The sequence below is a fragment of the Cnephaeus nilssonii genome (genome assembly GCF_951640355.1).
Source record: "Cnephaeus nilssonii genome assembly, chromosome: 13".
Classification (NCBI taxonomy): domain Eukaryota; kingdom Metazoa; phylum Chordata; class Mammalia; order Chiroptera; family Vespertilionidae; genus Cnephaeus; species Cnephaeus nilssonii.
In genome coordinates, this window is record NC_137084.1 from 10,808,791 (window position 1) to 10,831,342 (window position 22,552).

Here is a 22,552-nt window from a genome sequence, read left to right on the forward strand (position 1 = left end):
TCCTGGCCAGCCCTGGCCTCCACTCAAGGCTACAAAGTTTCAATTATAGAAGATAAATATATCCCAGATACCAGGGCCTCTACTTGGGTCGCCAGGGGGTATGGCTGGCCTGCAAACCACCACAGGCCCCTCAGCCAGGCCGCCCCACACCCCAAGGGAACCCCCACCCTGATCCGGGACACCCTTAGGGCAAACTGGCCGGCCCCCACCCATGCACCAGGCACCTGTCCTATCTAATAAAAGAGTAATATGCAAATTGACTGTCACTCCAACACACAAGATGGCTGCCCCCATGTGGACACAAGATGGCTGCCACAAGATGGCCAGCCGGGGGAGGGCAGTTAGGAGGGACCAGGCCTGCAAGGGAGGGCAGTTGTGGGCAATCAGGCCAGCAGGGGAGGGCTGTTGGGAGGGACCAGGCCTGCAAGGGAGGGCAGTTAGGGGCGATCAAGCCTGCAGGGGAGGGCAGTTAGGGGTGACCAGGCCGGCAGAGGAGGGAAGTTGGGGGCAACCAGGCCTGCAGGGAAGGGCAGTTGAGGGGGACCCAGGCCTGCAGGGGAGGGCAGTGGGGGGGGGACCAGGCCTGCAGGGAAGGGCAGTTTGGGGGGGGGACCAGGCCTGCAGGGGAGGGCAGTTGGGGGGGGGGACCAGGCCTGCAGGGGAGAGCAGTTGGGGGCAATCAAGCCTGCAGGGGAGGGCAGTTAGGGGTGACCAGGCCAGCAGAGGAGGGAAGTTGAGGGCAACCGGGCCTGCAGGGAAGGGCAGTTGGGGGGGACCCAGGCCTGCAGGGGAGGGCTGTGGGAGGGGGACCAGGCCTGCAGGGGAGGGCAGTTGGGGGTGGACCAGGCCAGCAGGGGAGGGCAGTTAGGGGCAATCAGGCTGGCAGGGGAGCAGTTAAGCATCAATCAGGCTGGCATGGGAGTGGTTAGGGGTTGATCAGGCTGGCAGGCAGAAGCGGTTAGGGGCAATCAGGAAGGCAGGCAGGCGAGCAGTTGGGAGCCAGCAGTCCTGGATTGTGAGAGGGATGTCCAGATTGGAGTGGGTGCAGGCTGGGCTGAGGGACACCCCCCCCCCCCGTGCACAAATTTCGTGCACCGGGACTCTAGTAAGAATGATAAGAAATGTGAATTTTTAGACTGCTTCTTCTTTTTTATTTTTTTTACTTCAAGCTTTTTTTCCCCCTGGGGGATGTTCTGGAGTGCCCTGAAAGAACGAGGGAACGAAAGACATGTAGCATTTAGGTCTGCTCTTGCATTCCCAAATGCTGTATGCCAGTGGATGAGTCCTGGATTATACAGTTTTGTGCAGAAGAGGTTATTCTACCTCAGAAAGTTTGAAAACTTCTAAGAAGCATTTATTTGGAAAGGAGAGAGAAAGCCCTAGCTAGTTTGGCTCAGTGGATAGAGCATTGGCCTGCGGACTAAAGGGTCCCAGGTTCAATTCTGGCCAAGGGTACATGCCCAGATTGCGGGCTCGATCCCCCCCAGTAGGGGATGTGCAGGAGGCAGCCAATCAATGATTCTCTCTCATCATTGATGTTTCTATCTCTCTAGCTCTCTCTCTTCTTCTCTGAAATCAATAAAAATATATTTAAAAAAATAAGCCAAGAGCTTTCTAAAAAAAAAAAAAAAGGAGAGATAAAAAATTTACACCTCTAACTTTCTTCCACCTACTTGAGTAAAAGAGGTTGTCTTAAGTAGACGCATCTTTGTGTAGGCAGACAGAAGGGCATGATTTGGGGGTGAAGGGATGTAGTTGTATGAAGAGTTTAGTCTAGTGCCCTTATAATTCTTATTCGTTGTGGGCAGGGCTAGTAATGGAAAAGGCACAATTCTAGCTTAGGATTCAGAAGGCCTACTTCAGGCACTTATTATTTCTTTGAGACTACAGGCCTGTCACTTATTCTTTCTGAACCTGTAAATCAGGGATAATTTTGCTTGCTCAGGGTGTCTCATATGGTTGTGGTGAGGATCAGAGGAAATATATATATGACAGGTGCTTGGTAAGTTTTAAAGATTTACTCAAGTGTAAAATTTTATGATTATGGGGACTATTATGATTTAAGAGCGGGGCATAAGGTTAAGACATCTTGCATCTACAATATAAAAAGTGTGAAATACTATCTACAATGTTAGTTGTCCAAAACATATTCCTTGAAGTACTTAAGACCAACTATGTATAGTATGTATTGAATAGTGTCTATGTATAGTGTCTATTGTGTAGTAAGACTACAGTTCAGGGACTAATCCTACACTGGCCTCTGGTGGACGGATTAAATAGTATGTCTACGCATGGCCTTCAGGCAAGGGTATTTTATATGCTTTGACAAAGATCAGGTATTAGATACTTCTTTTTTGTTCTCAATTTTTAGATTCTACCCCATGGACTCTTTATATGGGACTTTTACCTTAAGTATGTTTAAAGGTCACCTGGGAGATCTGCTTATTAAAATGCAGATTCCTGGGGATTAAGCCCCACATTTTGATCTCATAGTTCTAGTGTGCAGCCCAGGAACCTTGACTTTCAGACCAGCGGTGAGAAATATACCCTAAATGAGATCAAGGAGGGTATGGGGAGATGTATGAATTCCTCAAAAATTCTGTGCTTTTTAAATATTTCATTTTCCTGGGAAGAAGAATCATAGCTTTTGTGAAATTCTTTGCACTCTCCTCTCAAAGGGTAACAACAATTATTTTACTTTAAATATAATTTTTCATTTCATGTCACCATTTTATCTATCTATCTATCTATCTATCTATCTATCTATCTATCTATCTATCTATCTATGTTAATCCTCACCTGAGGATATTTTCTCCATGATTTTTAGAGAGTGGAAGGGAGGGGGCAGAGAAAGAGAGATAAACATCGATGAGAGAGGGCCACATCGATTGGTTACCTCCTGAATGTGCCCTGACCGGGGCCAGGTATCAAGCCTGCAACCCAGGTACATGCACTTGACCAGAATTGAACCTGGGATCCTTTAGGCATGGGCCGATGCTCCAACCATTGAGCCAAACTGGCTAGGGAACCATTTTATATTATTTAAAAGTCACTTTGATGGTGTTGTGGGTTACAGGAATGATTCTACTATGATTTTGTTAATCTCTTATCCAGAGGCTAGAATATAATAGTTACAGAATTTTATGGTAGACTTTGGTTCAGCATACATTCTGTGCCAAGCTGAAGGATTACTGTTCACATGTCTGCAGGCCAGTGTTACTCCATCACAGGGAAATCTCCTGGCGACTTCTATTGTTGAAGAACTGGGTTCTTTGTGAGCATTTGCCATTAGCAAGTGCACAGGCAAGAGTCTTGGGAGGCCACATGGGCAATGGAGGCATCTTATTGATGTAGTTCTAGGAAATGCCCCTCCAGTACTTTCATTACTTTTGGTACCTTTTCTGTTATATATTTCATACATGAAGGTACTTGGTAAATTCAAAAAATTTACTCAAGTGTAAACTTTTATGATTAGGTTAATTATGATTTAAAAGAGAGACGTAAAGTTAAAGGAATTTTGATTCTAAAATAGAAAAAGTGTGAATGTAAAATATTACATATATATGTATTTTTGCTTCAGTATTTCTAAGAAAGATTTTTTAAGAAAGAAGAGATACATGTAGGTATTCTCCCTAGATTGCAGATTTAGGAGGAAATGCTTCTTCACTTGTACAAATAAAATTTATTTTGGAGGGTCATGGTAGCAAAATTAGAAAATACACATACTCATCCAAACACAGAGGAAAACAAAAAAAATGTCATGCTCTTTCTATAGCAATAGAATTTTTAGCTACTCCGTGGCCATTCAAAATAAAAATTACATGTCTTAGTCTCCTTTGCAGCTAGGTATAGCCATTTGACTATGTTTTTGCCAATAAGAAGTGAGGGGACTGATGTGTATAACTTCTGGGCCATATCTTTAAGATACGTGTCCTGGACTCTTTTTAAAAATTCCTCTTCCCCTGGCTGGAAATAGGCAATCATTGGAGCAACTCCTTAGACCCAGAAATGAAAGCCGTGTGCTGAGGATAGCTGAGCACCTCACTAACCTTGATCCCTGGATCATCGCATGGAACAGAGCCTGCCACCTGTCCTCAACTGTTACATGAGAGAGAGAAACAATTCTTGTCTCAGCTGCTCTGTTTTGGTGCTTCCTCGATACAGTAGCTGAAACCACACCTTCATAACAGAAGGGAACAGATGTACACACTTTGTTCTTCTGTTTATTCATCCTCTTGCTTGGAGTAAGGGTGTGGTGGTGTATCATCCTGGACCATGTGGAGAAGGGTGGTGCCCTAGGGATGGCAGAGCAGAAAGATAGAAGGAGCCTGGGTTCTGGGATGACTATGGAGCAGAACAATCATATTAGCCCTGACTTATCTATGTCTATACTAAATTAATTAATTAATAATACCATAATCCTGTGTTTTAGAGATAAACTATGGGTGTATTTATCCTTCCTGAACTTTTCTGTTGATTATTATCAATACTAATAAAAGGGTAATATGCTAATTAGACCAGACATCTTCCAGACGTCCTTCCGGACAAAGCCACGGTGGCAGGGGCTGAGGCAGAGGTGGCTAGGGGTGATCAGGCCGGCAGGGGGGAGCAGTTAGGGAGTGATCAGGCCAGCAGAGGAGGGCAGTTGGGGGGCGATCAGGCCAGCAGGGGAGGGCAGTTAGGGGTGATCAGGCCGGCAGGTAGGGGCAGTTAGGGGAGATCAGGTCGGCAGGCAGAGGTGGTTAGGGGTGATAAGGCAGGCAGGCAGGTGAGTGGTTAGGAGCTAGCAGTCCCAAATTGTGCGAGGGATCCTGGATTGAGAGGGTGCAGGCTGGGCTGAGGGACTCCCCCCTCATGCACGAATTTCGTGCACTGGGCCTCTAGTATATATACATAATTATACAGATTAATTATATAATAATCAACATCTATCTATCTATCTATCTATCTATCTATCTATCATCTATCTATCTATAATTATTAGTTGAGAACATGGGAATTAGTGACAATCAGGATTTTAGTCTAATCTCTGCTACTTCCCAACTAGGTGGTCTTTAAAATCTCTGAGCTTCATATTTATCATCTGAAAGATGGATATAATAACCTCAACCTTATAGATTAGTTACTAGGATTAAATGATTATATATGTATAAACACACACATATATATTACATATATGTTTATTTATATTATCAGTATCTGAATTACAGTAAGGGTTCAACTAAAGTTTCATTTATTTATATAACAGTGTCACCAGCAGCTGTCACTCTGTTAGGGGTTCTGGGAGCTAAGGGAAGCTGTACTGAAATATGCTGCATCTGCTCCCCCTGGGCCACTTCCCTTCTGTGGCCTTGACTGGATCGGTTAGGAAGGAGTTTACCTTGTGGGGTGATACGTGTGGCCTCTTGACTGGATCAGTTGGGAAGGAGCTTACCCTAGGTGGGAAGGAGCTTACCCCTAGGTGAGGTGATACATGTGGCCTCTTTGCACCAATCTGTAACCTATTTGACAAGTTGTAAACATGCTGTATTATCTACTTCCACCATCACAGAAATTAAGAGAAAAAGAAGTTACCTAGGTCACGCCGAATTAAACTAGAAGACTAGTTCAGATTGCAGTGGAAAGATAAGGTTAATATTCTGAGATATCTAGAGGGAGGGAACAGAAGCACTTGGTGATAATGTCTTCATTTCTGTTTCAGAAACACAGAATTCACTTTGTGAGTTTTTTTAAATCTTAAACCCATTGCCGAGGCTCCCTTTACGCCTCACCCCGATGACTACAATTGCTCTGTACTTTCTACCTCCAGTATTTGAACCACTCTGCTCTATTCTATCCACTTCTTCAGAGAGAGAGAGCACAGCACTGTGACGCCCAAAGGCCTGGGTCAAGTACAGAGTTTTCATCGTGCCCTTCAAATATCACCCCTTCCATTGTCACCAAGTGTTACCTCCATCTCCCTGGAGTACTTGGTGACTCTTCTCAGGCTCTGTGCTTTCCCACTCGGGGCTTTGCTCATGCAGCTTTCCCTTTGTGGGAGAACTCCTCACCCTGTCCACCTGTTGAAATTGTAGCTTGTTGCAAAGCCCAGCTCAGACGCCCCATGCCTGCGTGAAGCCTTCTGTGATTTCCCAAACCGATCGTGAGATTTCACCATTCTTTAACGTGGCACCTCCCTTGTATCATCTGCCATAGTTGTGTTCTGTTTTGGTGGTTTGCATACCTGGCTTAACTTCCTAGTTTGTAAATTCTGTGAGGACAGGACTGGTTCTTACCCATCTTTGTCACCTTGCATGTGGTTGATGCCCAGAATATAACTTTTGGATGGAATGAGTTGCTTAACTCAATGGCCACTCAGATTTTCTTCCTGAAAAGAAACTTTCAGCAACTTGACACTCAACATTTTTCTCTCTGTAAGTGCCTAGCACTGGACATTGAAAAATTTCAACTTCCTGCCATTGTGTCCCTCACCTTGGGCTTTTGACACATGTTTTTTCCCGCCTGGGTTGTGCATTTGCAGCTTGAGAGCTATGCCTGTGAATAATGAGTCAATTATCACCCAGCCTCAGGGAAAGCGCGATTACTCCCGACTAGCCAGGCTGAAGTAATCCTCTCCTCCCTGTGCCCTTTCAATGAAGAACATAAAACAGGTGGAATTCAGAGCACTGCAAAGGGAATTTAGACAAAACATCGGTCTGCTGAATTTAGCTTCTTTGGATTCATTCTGATTTATGATTGATTGGTTTTTAAATTGCTTATTTAATCCTAACGACTGTCGCTCCAGGGGAGGCCAGATACCATGTAGCATGTGATCAAGAAGCAGTTGAGTGAAGTGGTTTGGCTGGACAAATGAGGAGCAGATATTATTGTCCAGAGAAACATTGCTCTAGGCTAGGAGTATAATGTGGAAATCACCCCATGACTTTCAAAGTACCCAACCTTGTTATAGGCATGATTGCTTATCCCCTATTCTCTTTGCACAAGGCCTTTTGCAACTGCTCAGAGTTGCACAGAAATTTCCCCCATGAATTTTTCGTTCCTTCCAGCAACATATTCAGTATCTCTTTGCGACCGAGAACCTGCTCTTGATTTATATTGCTCTTGACCACGGTGCAGAAGAACAGAGCCTCAGAGGTGCTGACAGGGCTTGGCCCTGAATTCTGATGAGGGCGGTGTTGATCTGGGAAAACTCTCCTGCCAGGGTGGCGACGCTTCTCAGCACATGGACACTGGTTTGGCTCTTGTATGGATGAATGTGAGTTTTTAAAGAGTTTCTTTCAAAACAGACTTCTCTGAAAGTGATCACTTTCATCTGGAAGCCATATAATCAATGTATGATTAGTATTAATTTATCAAGGCATCAATAGTTTCAGTTTTTCAAGGAGTGGAACCTTTTGCTTTGGCCTGAAATTAGACATTGTAGGTACAGCTGGTGTGGGCTAGTAAGGCAGATCTGTTGGAAGTTTGCATGCTTGGTATATAATTTTTTTTAATTCCATTGCTTCAGAATAATAAAACCTTTAAGAAACATTTGTTTCACTTGTATTGATGTTTTGACTCAGAAATGCCCAAAGACCCTGGCTGGTGTGGCTCAGTGGTTGAGCATCAACCTATGAACCAGGAGGCCACGGTTTGATTCCTGATCAGGGCACATGCCTGTGTTTCAGGATCGATCCCCAGTGTGTGGGGTGATGGTATTCAGTAGGTAGTCAATCATTGATTCTCATCATTGATGTTTCTATCTCTCTCTCCTCCCTTCATCTCTGATATCAATAAAAATATATATTTTATATAAAGAGAAATGCCCAAAGAGATGCTCTTTCAGGTCTGAACAACCTACTTGTTCTCTGAAATATTGCTGTTAGAATTTTATTTATTAATTATGTCTCATTTATTCCAAAGTAAGGAACACTAGGGACAAGTTGAAATACTGAAAAAAGGACTGATGAAAACAAACACTTGGGTGGCTCATGTGGACTGTCACCAGGACACCAGGACAACTCTGGGAAGCAGGGTCTCTCATCAGGTTTAGGCCCCTTTGGATTCATTTTGACACTGTCATACTGAAAACGAACTTTTCCTACCTCATTCTGCCGAGAGATTTATTATTTGTTGTTTTTTATGAAAGTGATAAAAGCCTTGGAAGAAACACTTCTGGGTCTTTGGAGTGATATAGTATGTATTCCTGTGAGGTGTAGGAAGGAGCCTTAAACTGTAGGAGCAATTGGAGAGAGAACAAGTTCTTTCCTGAATCTTCTTCTTGCTGACCTAAGAACATCCAAACCTGTAGAGAATTTTTATAAGAATTTATTTGAGCCAAACTTACAGTTGCCAGGAAGCAAGACCTCAAATCCTCAGGAGAATAGGAGAATAGCAGTTTGCAATTTTCTTTTATGCACTTGCTATCGAGGGAATTTAAGGAAGATTAAGTGAAGGTGGGAGAAAGCAAGGCAGGGAATGGATCCCAGGATAGTTAAGATTCTGTGCTCTGTTGAGAGTGGTTATGTCTTCAAGGGGTATTACCTCTGGCATTTCAAAGGTGTGTTGACCTAGATGCAGAACAATGGGCAGGGCTGGCTTACACCCCTTTCTGAAGAAGTTGTAGGCGTGGGCATGACTACCCACCGCGATCTGCCCAGGTAGGAATTTACAATTTATTACAGTACCCCTTTTTTTGCCCATATAATATTTTAAAAATGAAAGTTTTATGTTTCCAAAAAGAAGAAATTTTAAAAGCATGAACAAGAAATTTTATTAGATCTGAGTCCCCACCAGTAGTTCAACATCAGCATCAGAAGTGGGGACTTCATTATATTTTGCTCTTTCTTTCAAAGGAGTTTCATCTGGTTATCTGTCAAATACCCTGGTTATTTTATTGGAAATGGCAGAGGAGTACCTTGTGTGATATGAGAACAAGTAGAACCTGTCCTTATGGAACATCTGTTTCACTAAACGCCTTTCAACTATTTAAGTCAATAGACTGTTTCAGTAGTGTGCTGGCTACACAGTATTGTCTTAGTAAATACTAGATTTAGGCTGTTCAGGCCTTAAAGGATAAACAGAGAGAACTGAAGTAATTCCACCGCGTATTAGAACAGTGCACTGGAGAATGGCAGGTGGCCACCGGAAGCCTTGCTTCTAACTTTGAGGAAGTTTGAGGAACCCTTTCATTTCTCAGAGAACTTCTGTTTCCAAGCATTTTTAGGACTACTTCGCTCTACCCTGCTACTACACTGCTTATCTTTGCCCTAGGACTGATTTAGGACATCTTTGTGGCTGTAAAAGAGGAAGACATCAGAGGGGATAAGTCCTAAGACGATTCCTTCCTCACCTATCTGATCTTTCATAGTGCTGATTACGGCAGCAATATTCTGAGCAGCTCTCTCATTACCCTACTCACCCAGCGCCCCCCGCCCCTGCACCCCAGCAGCCCAAGCTAGTGCTTCACATCAGAGTTGCTGATGGGATGTTGAGGCCAAAGGGGTCCCCTGTCCCAGTACTGGCTTGTTAGGAGCCATGGATGTTGGTGCAGGAGGCAGTAGGGAGAGCTGGCCTGAGGGTGTGTCATTTACTAATATAACCCTTTGAAAGAGAAAGCGCTAAATTCAATCAATATTTGTGTTTTGCCTCTCTGGCTGATTGAGTTAATAATTATACACCAGGTTATCTTACCTCTGCTCCCCAACAGTATCTCAGCATTAATGTCCTTTAGACATCCCTATAAGTTTTAATTCTACCAATGATGGGTATTCAGAAGCAAACAAAGGATCCTGACTGGACTAGCACCAGGCTATGATCATTAGAACAGAGAGATTCTCACCTATTTTCATGCCATGCAACTAACTCAAGAGCAAGCACGGCCACTTCACTGGGTTAGGCTATCTCCTAACCCCTCCAGTTACATACCTGCCTAAGGAGCTCACAGAAGAAACAGTCCCTGTGTCTCATGGTGGAGTATTGTAAGGGGAGGGAACCTTACTCTACCACCCTCACAGTATCTTGATTTCTGCCCCCTGGTCTCTTTGGACTCTTTTATCACTTGTCTAGTGAGCACTGATGTGGAGTCCTGTATTTGCGATTGCGGTTGCAGCAAATGAGTTCTATTTTGGAAAGAAACATGCACCTTCGGTTCTTTTTGTGCTATTGTAAACTTTTCTCCTTTGTCTTCTTTTTGGAATTTTTTTATTTTCTCATGTCATTCTTCTATTTTCTAAGGACCCATTCCTTTCCTCTGCGGTATGATTCTAAGTGGCATAGACAGTGGTTAGGAGCATGGGTTCTTAGTCAGAAGGCCTGGATCCAAATCCCCACTCTGCTGTTTACCAGCTGTGTTACCTCAAACAAAATGCATAGGTAAAAATATGAGAAAAATACCACTGAAAAATGTTGTTGCAGCTTTTTTGTCTTACTAGGAGTACTTTTCAAATTTTTATGTTTTATCTTACAAATTTTCTAAAATCCTCCATATATTGCTTCCATATAAGAAAAAATCCCCCTCAAATTTAGGAAAAAAAAATGAGGTAGGTAATGCCAAAGAGACTTAAAGTACTATACGTTATCAGTTATCAACCTTTTAACAGTGACTGAGAACAATGCTGGGTACGTAGTAAGCACGTAACATATATTTTTGTGTAGTAAATGAAATAGTGTTATCTTTTTTGCATTTATAGATTACTTTGAAAACTATTTTTTTTGTTTTGTTTTGTTTGGAAGGAAGATTCTTAACAGGAAATGAACTAGACTGGGTGTGGTGGATGCTTTCCAATATCATGTCACTTATTATTTCAGAGGATAAAGTGACCCAAAGAGGCTTATTTGGAACCAGATCTTCAGAAGACATATTTATTTCAGTACAATTTACTCATGAAAATGAACCAAATGATCACCGCCTTAGGAGTAAAGCCATCTTTCTTCGTACTTCATCACAGTCTTCAGAAGAGGAGCAGGTAATACCATAGCACTTTTAGAAACAATCTGAGAAAAGACATTCTTTATTAATTAAAAAAATATCCAGAAGAACATCAGAGACACTGGACAGTTATTAGACCAATAACTCAGACTCCAAATTCTAGAAGGAGTGTCATTGGGATACTTTATTGAAAATCATTATTATATTGTATGATTTTAACAGCCGGTTATGATGATAACTTGGTTATCCCCAATTTTTGTTAAAAACCTCTTAACGGCCTGGCTGGTGTGCTCAGTTGGTTGGAAAATCATCCCATACACTGAAAGTTTGCGGGTTCGATTCCTGCTCCAGGTTCAATCCTGGGTCAGGGTGTGTGTGGGAGGCAACTAACCTGTTTCAATCGAGGTTTTTCTCTCTTTGCCCCTCCCCCCTCTCTAAAATTGGTAAACATACCCTCAGGTGAGGATTAAAAAAAACAAAACTAAAAGAAAAACCTCTTAAGAATCTGCCATCTACAAATTCTTCTTGACATACATTTTAACTTGTCCTCTGTGAGGAACCAAAGAATTCCTTTTTAAATTCTTTGTGTAAAATGGGAGTTTCTTCTACCTGTTCTGGATTCACCTCTTTCGAGCTTAAAGTAGAAGCTGTTATCTTGTTTTTTTTTTTCCAGGATATGGGCAATGAATATTATATGCTCTCTCCCTAACCTTCAAGACTTAATAGACTGTAGTCATATTATCCTTAGCTGTGGTTTTTAACTATCAAGGAATCTAAGTGAACGTTATTATTTTTTAAAACCAAATGCATATTTTATTTAGGTTGAAATAAACCATAAAGATTGATTTTCTTCATTAAAAATAACAGCAATATTTTCTGTATATTTTCTTAGATAAACTACAAAACACATTTTTGTAGGTTGTCCAGGTTTTGCTTATAAATCAAGACGAGACAGTAGATATAATCATGGAAAATGTTCTATGTTTTAAACCATTTGAGTTTTTGCTTTATCATGTCTTCCCTATGATATTGTGGACAGGATTGTATTTGTGATTTTATCCAAGGGAACAAAAATCTCTGCATTAGAAATGTGCTTATACTATAGCAGAGGCTCTATATAGAGATAGATAATTGTGGGACAGAAACTTTTCCCCCAGTGAATTCACTATCTACTAGCACCTTTAGCCACTGGAATTATATCATCTATTTAATCTTTGACCAGAATGTTGGATGCAAAAGATTGTTCAGTGGCATTGTTTTCTTTATTTTTTCTTTTCTTTTATTGATTTTTTTACAGAGAGGAAGGGAGAGGGATAGAGAGTTAGAAACATCAATGAGAGAGAATCATTGATCGGATGCCTCCTGCACACCTCACACTGGGGATGTGCCCACAACCAAAGTACATGCCCTTGACCAGAATCGAACCCGGGACCCTTCAGTCCGCAGGCCGAAGCTCTATCCACTGAGCCAAATCGGTTAGGGCGCATTGTTTTCTAATAACTTGACAAAGTTGTATTAGCATTTTCCGATTTGCCCTTCAAGGGTTCACCGGAAGGGATGGTTTCATCATGCATCGCTAATTAACAAAAGCTGGAAGGCAAGTTTTATTGTCTGAAGGGCTATAGGATCAGCTACTTCATTTTCAGTTGTTCCATTTTCCCATCAATATGTCTTCCCTGTATTTTTCAGATGGTGCTGGATGAAGGCCAACAAGTTGGCAGTTCCTTTCAAGGTGATCTGAATTGGGCAGGAAAGCTGAAGGTAAGGCATGATTTAATTTTTGTTTCCATGGTAAACCCCCCAAAAAAACTATAAAATCAGAAAAGCCCACAGGACTCATTTGCTGTCTCATACAAGTTGGAGAATTCAGCAGATTTTGTCCTTATACTTAAAAAAAAAAAAATTGTGTTTGAGAATGTTACACTATGCCCGGTTGGCTGCGTTCCAGATCTTTCCCCCTCAAAGCTTAATAAATGGAAGGGGTGCTTCGATAGGGAAACGTGGCTCTAGTCCCCCTTAGCATATACCATTAAGAGAAATAGGGTTTAACAGATTCTCCCATTTTAGTACTGAAACTGGCATATGGAAGATAAATTTTTCCTGTCACTTGGATGCCAGGAAATCACTGCAGTTTTGTACTTACAAGCCCTGGAAGCTACCCTTTTAAATTCCTCTGTAAGAGCCATGGCCTGACAAATAGAGCTGAAAGAAGCAGAATTTGAATTCCAATTATGAGTTCTAAATTTGCAATTTGAAGGCATTTTGTTATGCACATATTTCAGGTCATAAGCATAAAAGGTGTTTTGACATTATGCCTTTACTAGGTCTCCTTGGAGCCAGTGGTGAAATCATTTTCTTATTTACACTCTTTGATATTCTCCTGAGATGAATTAGTTTGGTGTCTGAAATGTTACCATTTTGTTAATCTGAAATGTCTCATTGTCAGCTTGCAGTGGAAAGCAGTTACTCCTCGTGGAATAGTTTTTCATTGAAATGTAGCTATTGTGTCTGTAAAGGTCATTTGCTCTGCTTTTTTAACCTTTGAAGTAATTTTCAGTTTTATTTGTTCAAAAGAGAGAACACTTGATTTTTTTGCCCTGCTCACCTTTTTTTGTGATTTACCTGGGCAGGATGATTTTTTTTTAATAATGATATTTTTATTTTATTTTATTTTTAAATTCTTATCCGAGGATATTTTTTCCATTGATTTTTAGAGAGAGTGGAAGGGAGAGGGAGAGAGAGAGAAACACCAATGTGAGAGAGACACATATATTGGTTGCCTCCCACACGCCCCTGACCAAGGCCAGGAGCCTGCAACCAACGTACGTGCCCTTGACTGGAATCGAACCTGGGACCCTTCAGTCCACAGGCTGACGCTCTATCCACTGAGCCAAACCGGCTAGGGCAGGATGATTTTGTTTTGAATGAACCATTCTCTCCTGCTTTCTTGCTTTTTTTTTTTTTTTTTTAACTCTCTGGCTCTTTGCAGTGAAAAGTGTGCTGTTATAATAATAGCCAGACCCACCACCATCATTTGCCTGAGAAGCAAAAGCAATAAAACAACAACAGCAGTAATAATCCTATATAATAAAAGCCTAATATTCTAAGTGTTCGGTCGTCTGGTGACCAGTCAACTGTTCAACCAATCAAAATGTAATATACTAATGATATTCTAAGGCCGTTCAACCAATCTGTATGATGTGCACTGACCACCAGGTGGAAGACAGTCGACTGGTCCAGCAATTGCCAACCGGTGGTCCACAGACCACTGGTGGTCCGTGAGGTCCGAAAGGCTTGCGACCACTGGTTTAAGGAAACCTTTGGAGCAGCAGTCACCAACCGGTGGTCTGCGGACCATTAGTGGTCCGTGAAGTCCAAAAGGTTGGTGACTGCTGGACTGGTTGACCAGTTGCTATGACGTGCACTGACCACCATGGGGCAGACGCTCCGACTGGTATATTAGCTTGCTGCTGGGGTCCAGCCAATCAGGACTGAGCAAGACATGCCCTGGAGCCCTCCCGCAGTCCCTCCCTGGCCTGATCGTGCACCAGTGGGGTCCCTTGGCCTGGCCTGTGCCCTCTCACAATCCGGGACCCCTCGGGGGATGTTGGAGAGCCAGTTTCAGCCGGATCCCATAGGCCACTCCCCTCAGGAGGACTCCAGATGCAGGGCTCATGGCTGGTGATCCTCTCCTGATTGGGACTGATTGGGCATGAGCCCCTGGCAGGTGCAGTGGGACCGGGATGAGTGGTAGTGGCAGGTAGGAGCTGCAGGTGGCATTGGACTGTCGATTTCGGCCTAATCCCTGCAGGCCACTCAGAGGGACCTCAACTGTGCATGAATTTGTGCACCGGAACTCTAGTAATAATAATAATAATAATAATAATAATAATAATAATAATAAACAATAGCAACAAGCAGAGACACTGTTTTGGACCATTTTGGCCGTGGAATATATTCTGGGATAGATCTGGAACAAAGTCCCTTTTCAAGAACTTCCCAGATGGTTCTTTTCCCTTTCAGTATAAAGATCTTACTATGGTGCCTGCAAAATCCAGGCCAACTTCCAAATTTACTGCTTCGTTCAGATGTCTCTGGGAAAGCAGTGTGAACACAAAGACCTTTAGCTGGGACTCAAAAGTTAATGAGAAAATTGGGTTCAGTTGCTCACTTGAGTGTTGTGGAAGTGGATTCACTGATTCTTAATTGCCTTTTTTTAAAAGTCTAATATGCATAAAAATAATGTTAATCCTTTTCTAGGTAGATAATTTCCTAGAAGTGGAAGATTTGGACATGGATGAAGAGATTAAGCCCCAAATGAGCAAGGGTATGCCTTCTGTGCCTTCTGTTTTCTTTCTAAACTGCCTGGCCTCTTTCTAGAAGCTACAAGTAATACTTTAGGCAGCTTTTTTTTCCTTTTTCTGGCAATCCCATCTCCGTCTTCCCTGTAACAGGGAAAACTGGAGTTCTGCAATTTCTTTTTCAATAACAAAAATTTCAGTGGAAAGGTCAAAGCCTGTTGAAGGTTGTAAAGTCTTGCATCTTAAATGAAATAAAGATGTCGGCTCTCCCTTTGCCCCTCCCCACACTGATATACCATATTATTGATTTTTGAATGATTTTCTCAAGTAAAGTCATCTAAGTCAAACCCAATTTCTTAGAAGCACCACGTTGTAAATTGAGATTGTTTTGGAATGAAACATAGAACATCAATTGATCATAAAAATAAAAATAAATATCAGAATTGATCATCCTCTCTAATAAAATGGTAATATGCAAATTAACCATCACTCCGCTACACAAGCCACACCCATCAGCCAAGTCACGCCCACCAACCAATCAGGGCGAGTATGCAAATTAACCCGATCCAAGATGGCTACAGCCACAGAGAGCAAGGTTTCCCAGGTAACAGAGCAAGCCAAGCTTTCCATAGCCGTTGCAGGCCTAAGCCTCCACTCAAGCTACAAAGTTTCAATTATAGAAGGTAAACAAATTCAAACAAATGGCAGCAGAATGGAGCTTGAGAGAGCAGGCCAGGGTTGCCGCTGGCAACAGGGGAAGCAAAGCTTTCCGCACACCCTGGCCGGGCTCACCCGCTTAAGGCTACAAAGTTTCAATTGTAGAAGGTGAATTAACTGCCACAGAGATGGCTGCCGCCCCGGAGGGAACAGCAGGCTTGGCTCTGCTCCAGGCTACAAAGTTTCAATTGTAGAAGGAAAATAAATTCCAGACACCAGGGCCTCCCCTTGGGTTGCCAGGGGGCGTGGCTGGCCTGCAAACCACCACAGGCCCCTCGCTCAGGCCACCCCATGCCCCAAGGGAACCCCACCCTGATCCAGGACACCTTCAGGGCAAACCAGCTGGCCCCCACCCATGCACCAGGCCTCTATCCTATCTAATAAAAGAGTACTATGCAGATTGATCATCACTGCAACACACAATATAGCTGCCCCCATGTGATCAAAGATCCTGCCCCCATGTGGACACAAGATGGCCACAACAAGATGGCCAGCAGGAGAGGGCAGTTGGGAGGCACCCGGCCTGCAAGGGAGGGCAGTTGAGAAGGAACAGGCCTGAAAGGGAGGGCAGTTGGAGGTGATCAACCCTGCAGGAGAGGGCAGTTAGGGGTGACCAGGCTGGCAGAGGAGGGAAGTTGGGGGCAAACAGGCTGGCAGGGGAACAGTTAAGCATCAACCAGGCTGGCAGCGGAGTGGTTAGGGAGTGATCAGGCTGGCAGGCAGAAGCAGTTAGGTGCAATCAGGAAGGCAGGCAGGCAAGCAGTTGGGAGCCAGCAGTCCTGGATTGTGAGAGGGATGTCCGACTGCCCATTTAGGCCCGATCCTGGTGGGATCGGGCCTAAACGGGCAGTCGGACATCCCTCCAGGAGTCCCAGATTGGAGAGGGTACAGGCTGGGCTGAGGAACAACTCCCCGCCGTGCACGAATTTCGTGCACCGGGCTTCTAGTAAACAAAATAAAATCCAAATCTTTGCTTTCATAAAAATTTATTAACTATGTAAACCAAACACTTAAGACTGAAGATATATTGTAAATGTTTCTTTTGGGGGCATCTTCCCATATGGGCTGGACTGAGAGAGGCTTTATGCTAATTCACTGATGATTATGTAGATGAGGCCTTTTTCCTTTCCTGGTTAGCATTTTTGTGTAAACATAGGTATCCTTTTTTGCTTAAAGGACCTTTGAAATATGTTCCAAATTAGAGTTGTTTGCTTTGAAAACTCTCATTCCTAATTTAGTATGCAAGAATATTTCAAAGTCATTGTTGAACTAACATTAGGGAAGGGGCAGTTTCCATGGGGTTTGGTGTTGCTCACAGTGTTTAGGCAGTCATAAGCATGAATTATGGTCATGATTATTGGATGGGGACTTCGTTATAACCAGACAGGAGTTAGCATGTCTGGGTGTAGTTGGTTTGGAATGGTGACACTCTGTAAGCCCTACTCTGGCTTCTTTGGTTGCCTGGATTGAGGGGCTCAGGTAATTAGAAGCAATTACATTTATATTCTGCTTCCCAACATCACAATACTCTACTGAAGGGTTTGTTTTTCAAGCATTATATTAACCAGCAGACTGGAGATTTTTTTTCCCTTACTTACTTACTTGGTTCAAGTGAGATCAGAGATCTGATGGAATCACATGGTTGCTCTGCATTTCTAGAGGGACTCCAATTGCATTAGAAGGGATAGCTAAGGACTTAACAAGAGCCAAGTTTGTAGAGCAAGCACACTGGTTTTGGGTTGTGGGTGACTTTGGGGGGGGGCAGATTGTTAAAAATGAACATTCCTGGGTCCAGTGCCCAAGGGAGAGTCTAATTCAGAAGGTCTTCGGTGGCATCTTGTGATCTCTGTTTTCAGCCACTACCCCAGGGGATTTGGACAGAGTTCATGTGTATAGATGACACTTGGAGACAAATAGTTCTAGTTTGCATGTAGTACATTTACAATATAAAATTAATTTTATAGGAGGGCACAAAAATACATTGGTTGAGCACTTTTCCCGATGGTTTAAATTTCTTGCTTCCTGCGAGTAATGAGATCTATCTACTGACATAAACCTACTTAGCCAACGAATGTGATTTTGGTTATAGAAATCTCTTCAATTAGCCTTTTTCACTTTTCCATTATTTTCACATTGTTTTTCCTTAAACATTTTTTCAAGTTATGTTTTTAATAATTTAAAAAAAAATCAGATCTATTTCTTTAGTTTAAAAAAATTGCATAAAAAGTCTCACTAGTATGATTTTTCCAGAAATCAGATAACAGGCTGTCTTGCACTTATGTGAAAAAGGTCACTGAGGCCTGAACCAAGTCTCAGTGGACTTGAATGAGCTAGTCAAGACCTTCCCATATGTAAAATAATGTGAAAATCCTAGGCTGAGAAGCAACCCTGGCTTCATTGATCTATTCCAATTACCAACAGGGACCACCAGGGCTTCACAATTTTCATAATGCACAGTCTGGGTCATTTACAAGGAAAAAATTAAATAGTTTGTGCCAATGCGAATTGTAGTTTGGGCCTTTTGTATTATACCTCAGGAATGTGAGCAGAAGGCAAACATTTATGTCAGATGGGAAATGTGACATTTCAAATAGGCGAGTTGCTTGTAAAATTTTGGCAGCTGAAGGGCTTACTGATTAGATTCTGTTGTTATTGTTTAAGCAACAGATATGCCTAGGGCAACAAGAAAGTGAGTTGTGCATTGTTTTTTCTACCATTGATGTCATTTGCTCACCTTATTTGCTTTTGTAAATGTTCTTCAAGATTCAGGGGCATGATTCTTCCCCAGTGTTTGGCTTTGGCAGCTCAGGTGGACACAGTTTTTCAGAGGAACCAGCTCACTGCAGTGGTGTCTAGTTGCCACCGAGTTTGGGGCCCTGTGTGTATTTGAAATCAAGTTAACCACCTTTTCCTCCTTTGAGTTTGAGATAAGGTAATTAACCAGCAGGGTAATTACTATCGTACCCCTGACTTTTATCCAGAATAGTCATTAGTTGGAGTAGGTGTTAGCTATGCTGAGCCATTAGAGTGGGGAGAATCTTCTGGCTATCTTGACTAGTATTTATTTCTCCCTTCAGATGGCCCAGCCTGCTCTCCGGCTGAGTGCAGTGGGCTGAAGTGCTTTATTGAAGTCTGTTTCTCAGACTTAGGCTCTTTTAGTCAGTGTGTGTACTTATTCTGTGGTTGATTGCATTGGAGGAGAATGGGCAAATAATTCCTGCCCAAAGATTGGCAGCCTTATTTGATTTTCATTTTCAAGCTCTCCAGTACTCCCAATTCTAACAAAGATATCAGTCATCTCTTTCTTGTTTTTTTAAAAATTCTTTCCTTATCTGTAACTTTAAGCAGCTTTATGTAGCTTATTAATGACTTGGGACTCTTATTCAACAAATATTTAACAACTGTGATTGGTGCCTGGGATATAAGGAAGAATGAAATTGATCTGGTTCTGTTCTCATGACGTTCATAATTTGTTGGAAGAATCAAATACTAACCAGATAATCACAAATATATAATTATAAATTATTCTAGATCTCATGAGAACATACATATGGCAGGGGAACTTAAATTTGTGTGTGGGTCAGAGAAAACTCTCTGAGAGCTTGAGATCTAGAGGATGAATAATCTTTAACTAGATGATTGGGGTGGAGTGAGGCTGAGGGTTAGGTAGGAGAGTATAGGAACAGCATGTATAATGGGACTGAGCTAGGAGATGGCATGTTTCAGCCAACTTATGTTTAGGCATTTCATTTATTTTATACTTAGCACTGTTAAAATCATTCCTTCATTGCCTAGAACAGTGGTCGGCAAACTCGTTAGTCAACAGAGCCAAATATCAATAGTACAACGATTGAAATTTCTTTTGAGAGCCAAATTTTTTAAACTTAAACTTCTTCTAATGCCACTTCTTCAAAATAGACTCGCCCAGGCTGTGGTATTTTGTGGAAGAGCCACACTCAAGGGGCCAAAGAGCTGCATGTGGCTCGCGAGCCGCAGTTTGCTGACCACGGGCCTAGAAGATCACTGAAAACACAGAGAGGGAAGAAGATTCTCTCTCTTCCAAGTGTTCCTCTATCACTGTTCTTCCAATTTTTATATGTGCAAACTTAACAATCCTTTAAGGTCCAGCTCAAAAGCCATGTCAACCACTGGGCAAACCTGCTGCCCAGGCCTCATGATTTCATGAGGAAACTTTCAGTCCATTCCTGAGAAGAGAACAGAATTGGGAAAATAAGAAGCCCATTGTGACTGCAGAACAAGCAGCACTTTTAAGTTCAGCTCCATCTGTTATGTAGTTCATATTTTGCTCCCCATCTTTCTGACTCCTATATTTATTTTTTATTTCTGTACTTGGAGGGAGAGGGATATGATTTATTATCATTGTCAAATGCTAATCTCATCCTTGAAGTAAGTCTTCCCTGAACTTGCCCACCTTCGTGTATACCTGGTAGTTTTTGTTTGAATGCTAAACATCGAATGCTGCATACTGAAATACAATGGTTGTCTCATAGAAAATCAATCGTGTGTTTGAGTGGTGTTTTGAACTAGTTTTTTTCTTTTTTTATGTAGATCAACATTTTTACTTGAAAGAATGACAAACTATAGTTCTCAAAAAAATGAAGTAAAAAAAAGTGAATGAAGTAGGTCTATCTTTAAGACAAACAACTGTGATAGTATTTTTTTTTTTTTAGCATGTTTTTATTGATTTCAGAGAGAGGAAGGGAGATGGAGAGAGATTGAAACGTTGGAGAGAGAGAATCTATAGGCTGTCTCCTGCATGCCCCCTACTGGGTATCCAGCTCGCAACACCAGCAAGTGCCCTGACCAGAAATCAAACCAACAATCTCTTGATGTATGGGACGACGCTCAACCAAGTGAGCCACACTGGCCCAATGCAACCGATAGTATTCATTGTCAGTGACAAAATTGACAGTGCATTGAGTGAAAAACAGATTTTTGGAGATGTGCATCCAATACTGTAAGCTTGACACCTCCCCAATATTTAAAGAGTTTTCTGATAAAATTGGTAATGTTAGCTAATGTGATTTTTATACTGTATAATGAAATATGTCTATATTTGAGGGATCTGTATAAGACAGTGAATCAGTATTTTCCAAATTTATGATGTTACAAAATCATGTATTAGAGAAAGAACCATTCAACATGTAAGACTGACCAAGATTTTAACATGACAGTATGAAAAATTCACCAAAATGGTTTGAGATTGCTCACTGAATTTATTTTTTTACTTTATCATTTTTTGAGATCTAGTGCAGTATCGAAGAATATCCATGATTATATAAAAAGACTATTAAAGTGCTCCTCCCTTTTCCACTTATATATCTGTGTGAGACTAGATTATTTTCATTGACATCAAGTGAAACAATATTCCAAACTTGAGTGCTTAACAAGTATAGAATCCAACTTTCTTTGCTTAAAGCAGACAAATTTTTTAACCATATAACAATACTTCTCAGTATTTTCTTTGTTTTGGGAAAATAGATTTTTCATTAAATATTTATTTTAATATATAATGATATTTTAAATAGTTAAATAAATAAATATTTGAAAAAAGTCCCAGTCTTTAATTTATAATATGATAAAAATTCATGGACATAACCTACATAAACTAAAGTTCTTAGAAGTTTTCAAAAAAATTTTAAGAATAAGAACCACTGAGATAGACTATCATAGCTGGTAGCTATGTGTGGAAGAGGCCTGGGTTACTAAAGCATTTCTTACCTACATCCTTTTTTGTCTTGGAGAATGCCCAAAATTTCAAAATTTTTTTATCATTTCTACATGACAAGAAAGGAACAGATTGGTTAATTTAATAACTATGCCACACAGGTTAAATATTATTCTTACCTAATTTATTAGATGTCAGATAGATTGCTTGCTTTATAATGTTGTATTAGATTCTGTGAGTATAGCTTTTGACTTGCTGATTATTGACTAAATACAGAAAGACAAATGGCATGAACACATAGTTCATGAATATTGGAAATTCTTATGATGTAGTTGAGAAAGAAGAGATTGACGTGTTTTCAGTCTTGCTGCCTAGCATCAAGATTTGTTTTTGAGAGTTGTCTTGACTCCACGTGTACATCAGCCAAGAGCGTGGTATTTAGTGAAGATGAAAACAAGGCCTTTGGTAGTTTCAGAAACAATTAAGATAGGATCAGGTTTCTTAAAACATTTCAGTTTTAGAATGTTTTACAGAGATATCACATTCCATTCCCCACCACTAATGAATACCATCATTTTTCTCCCATGATTATAGAATGGCTAAAAGATAAGATAGCTTTCTTCATAACTGTCTTATCAGACTCTTCTCGTCCATATTGGTTTTACTCTTTTATGAATCTGTCCTCTTTAGAGTTAAGGTTGTTCAATTTTGTTTTGATTATTCTCTGATTGATTTTATGTGTGAAAATCTTATTCCTGTAACAAAGTTTAATTATTGAGGGTAAGGACTATACATATTTTACATCATCCACAATGTCCTATTAGCACACAGACTCTTGATACTTGTTGTTTAGTTTAAAAGTTGAGATGCAGGAAATTTATTTTCTATCGTTAAGTATTTATTGAGCTCTAACCGGTTTGGCTCAGTGGATAGAGC

At 41.4% G+C, this 22,552-nt stretch overlaps 1 protein-coding gene across 1 annotated transcript in view; it reads left to right on the forward strand.

The window, feature by feature from the left end:
- The window catches only part of IFTAP (intraflagellar transport associated protein), a 57,358-nt gene that overhangs the window by 25,441 nt on the left and 9,365 nt on the right, over window positions 1–22,552 (forward strand). Inside the window, exons 3-5 of the mRNA XM_079787013.1 lie at window positions 10,789–10,946; window positions 12,599–12,670; window positions 15,170–15,236. Of these exons, the coding sequence (XP_079643139.1) occupies window positions 10,789–10,946; window positions 12,599–12,670; window positions 15,170–15,236 (297 nt within the window). The remainder of the gene's footprint in view (window positions 1–10,788; window positions 10,947–12,598; window positions 12,671–15,169; window positions 15,237–22,552) is intronic.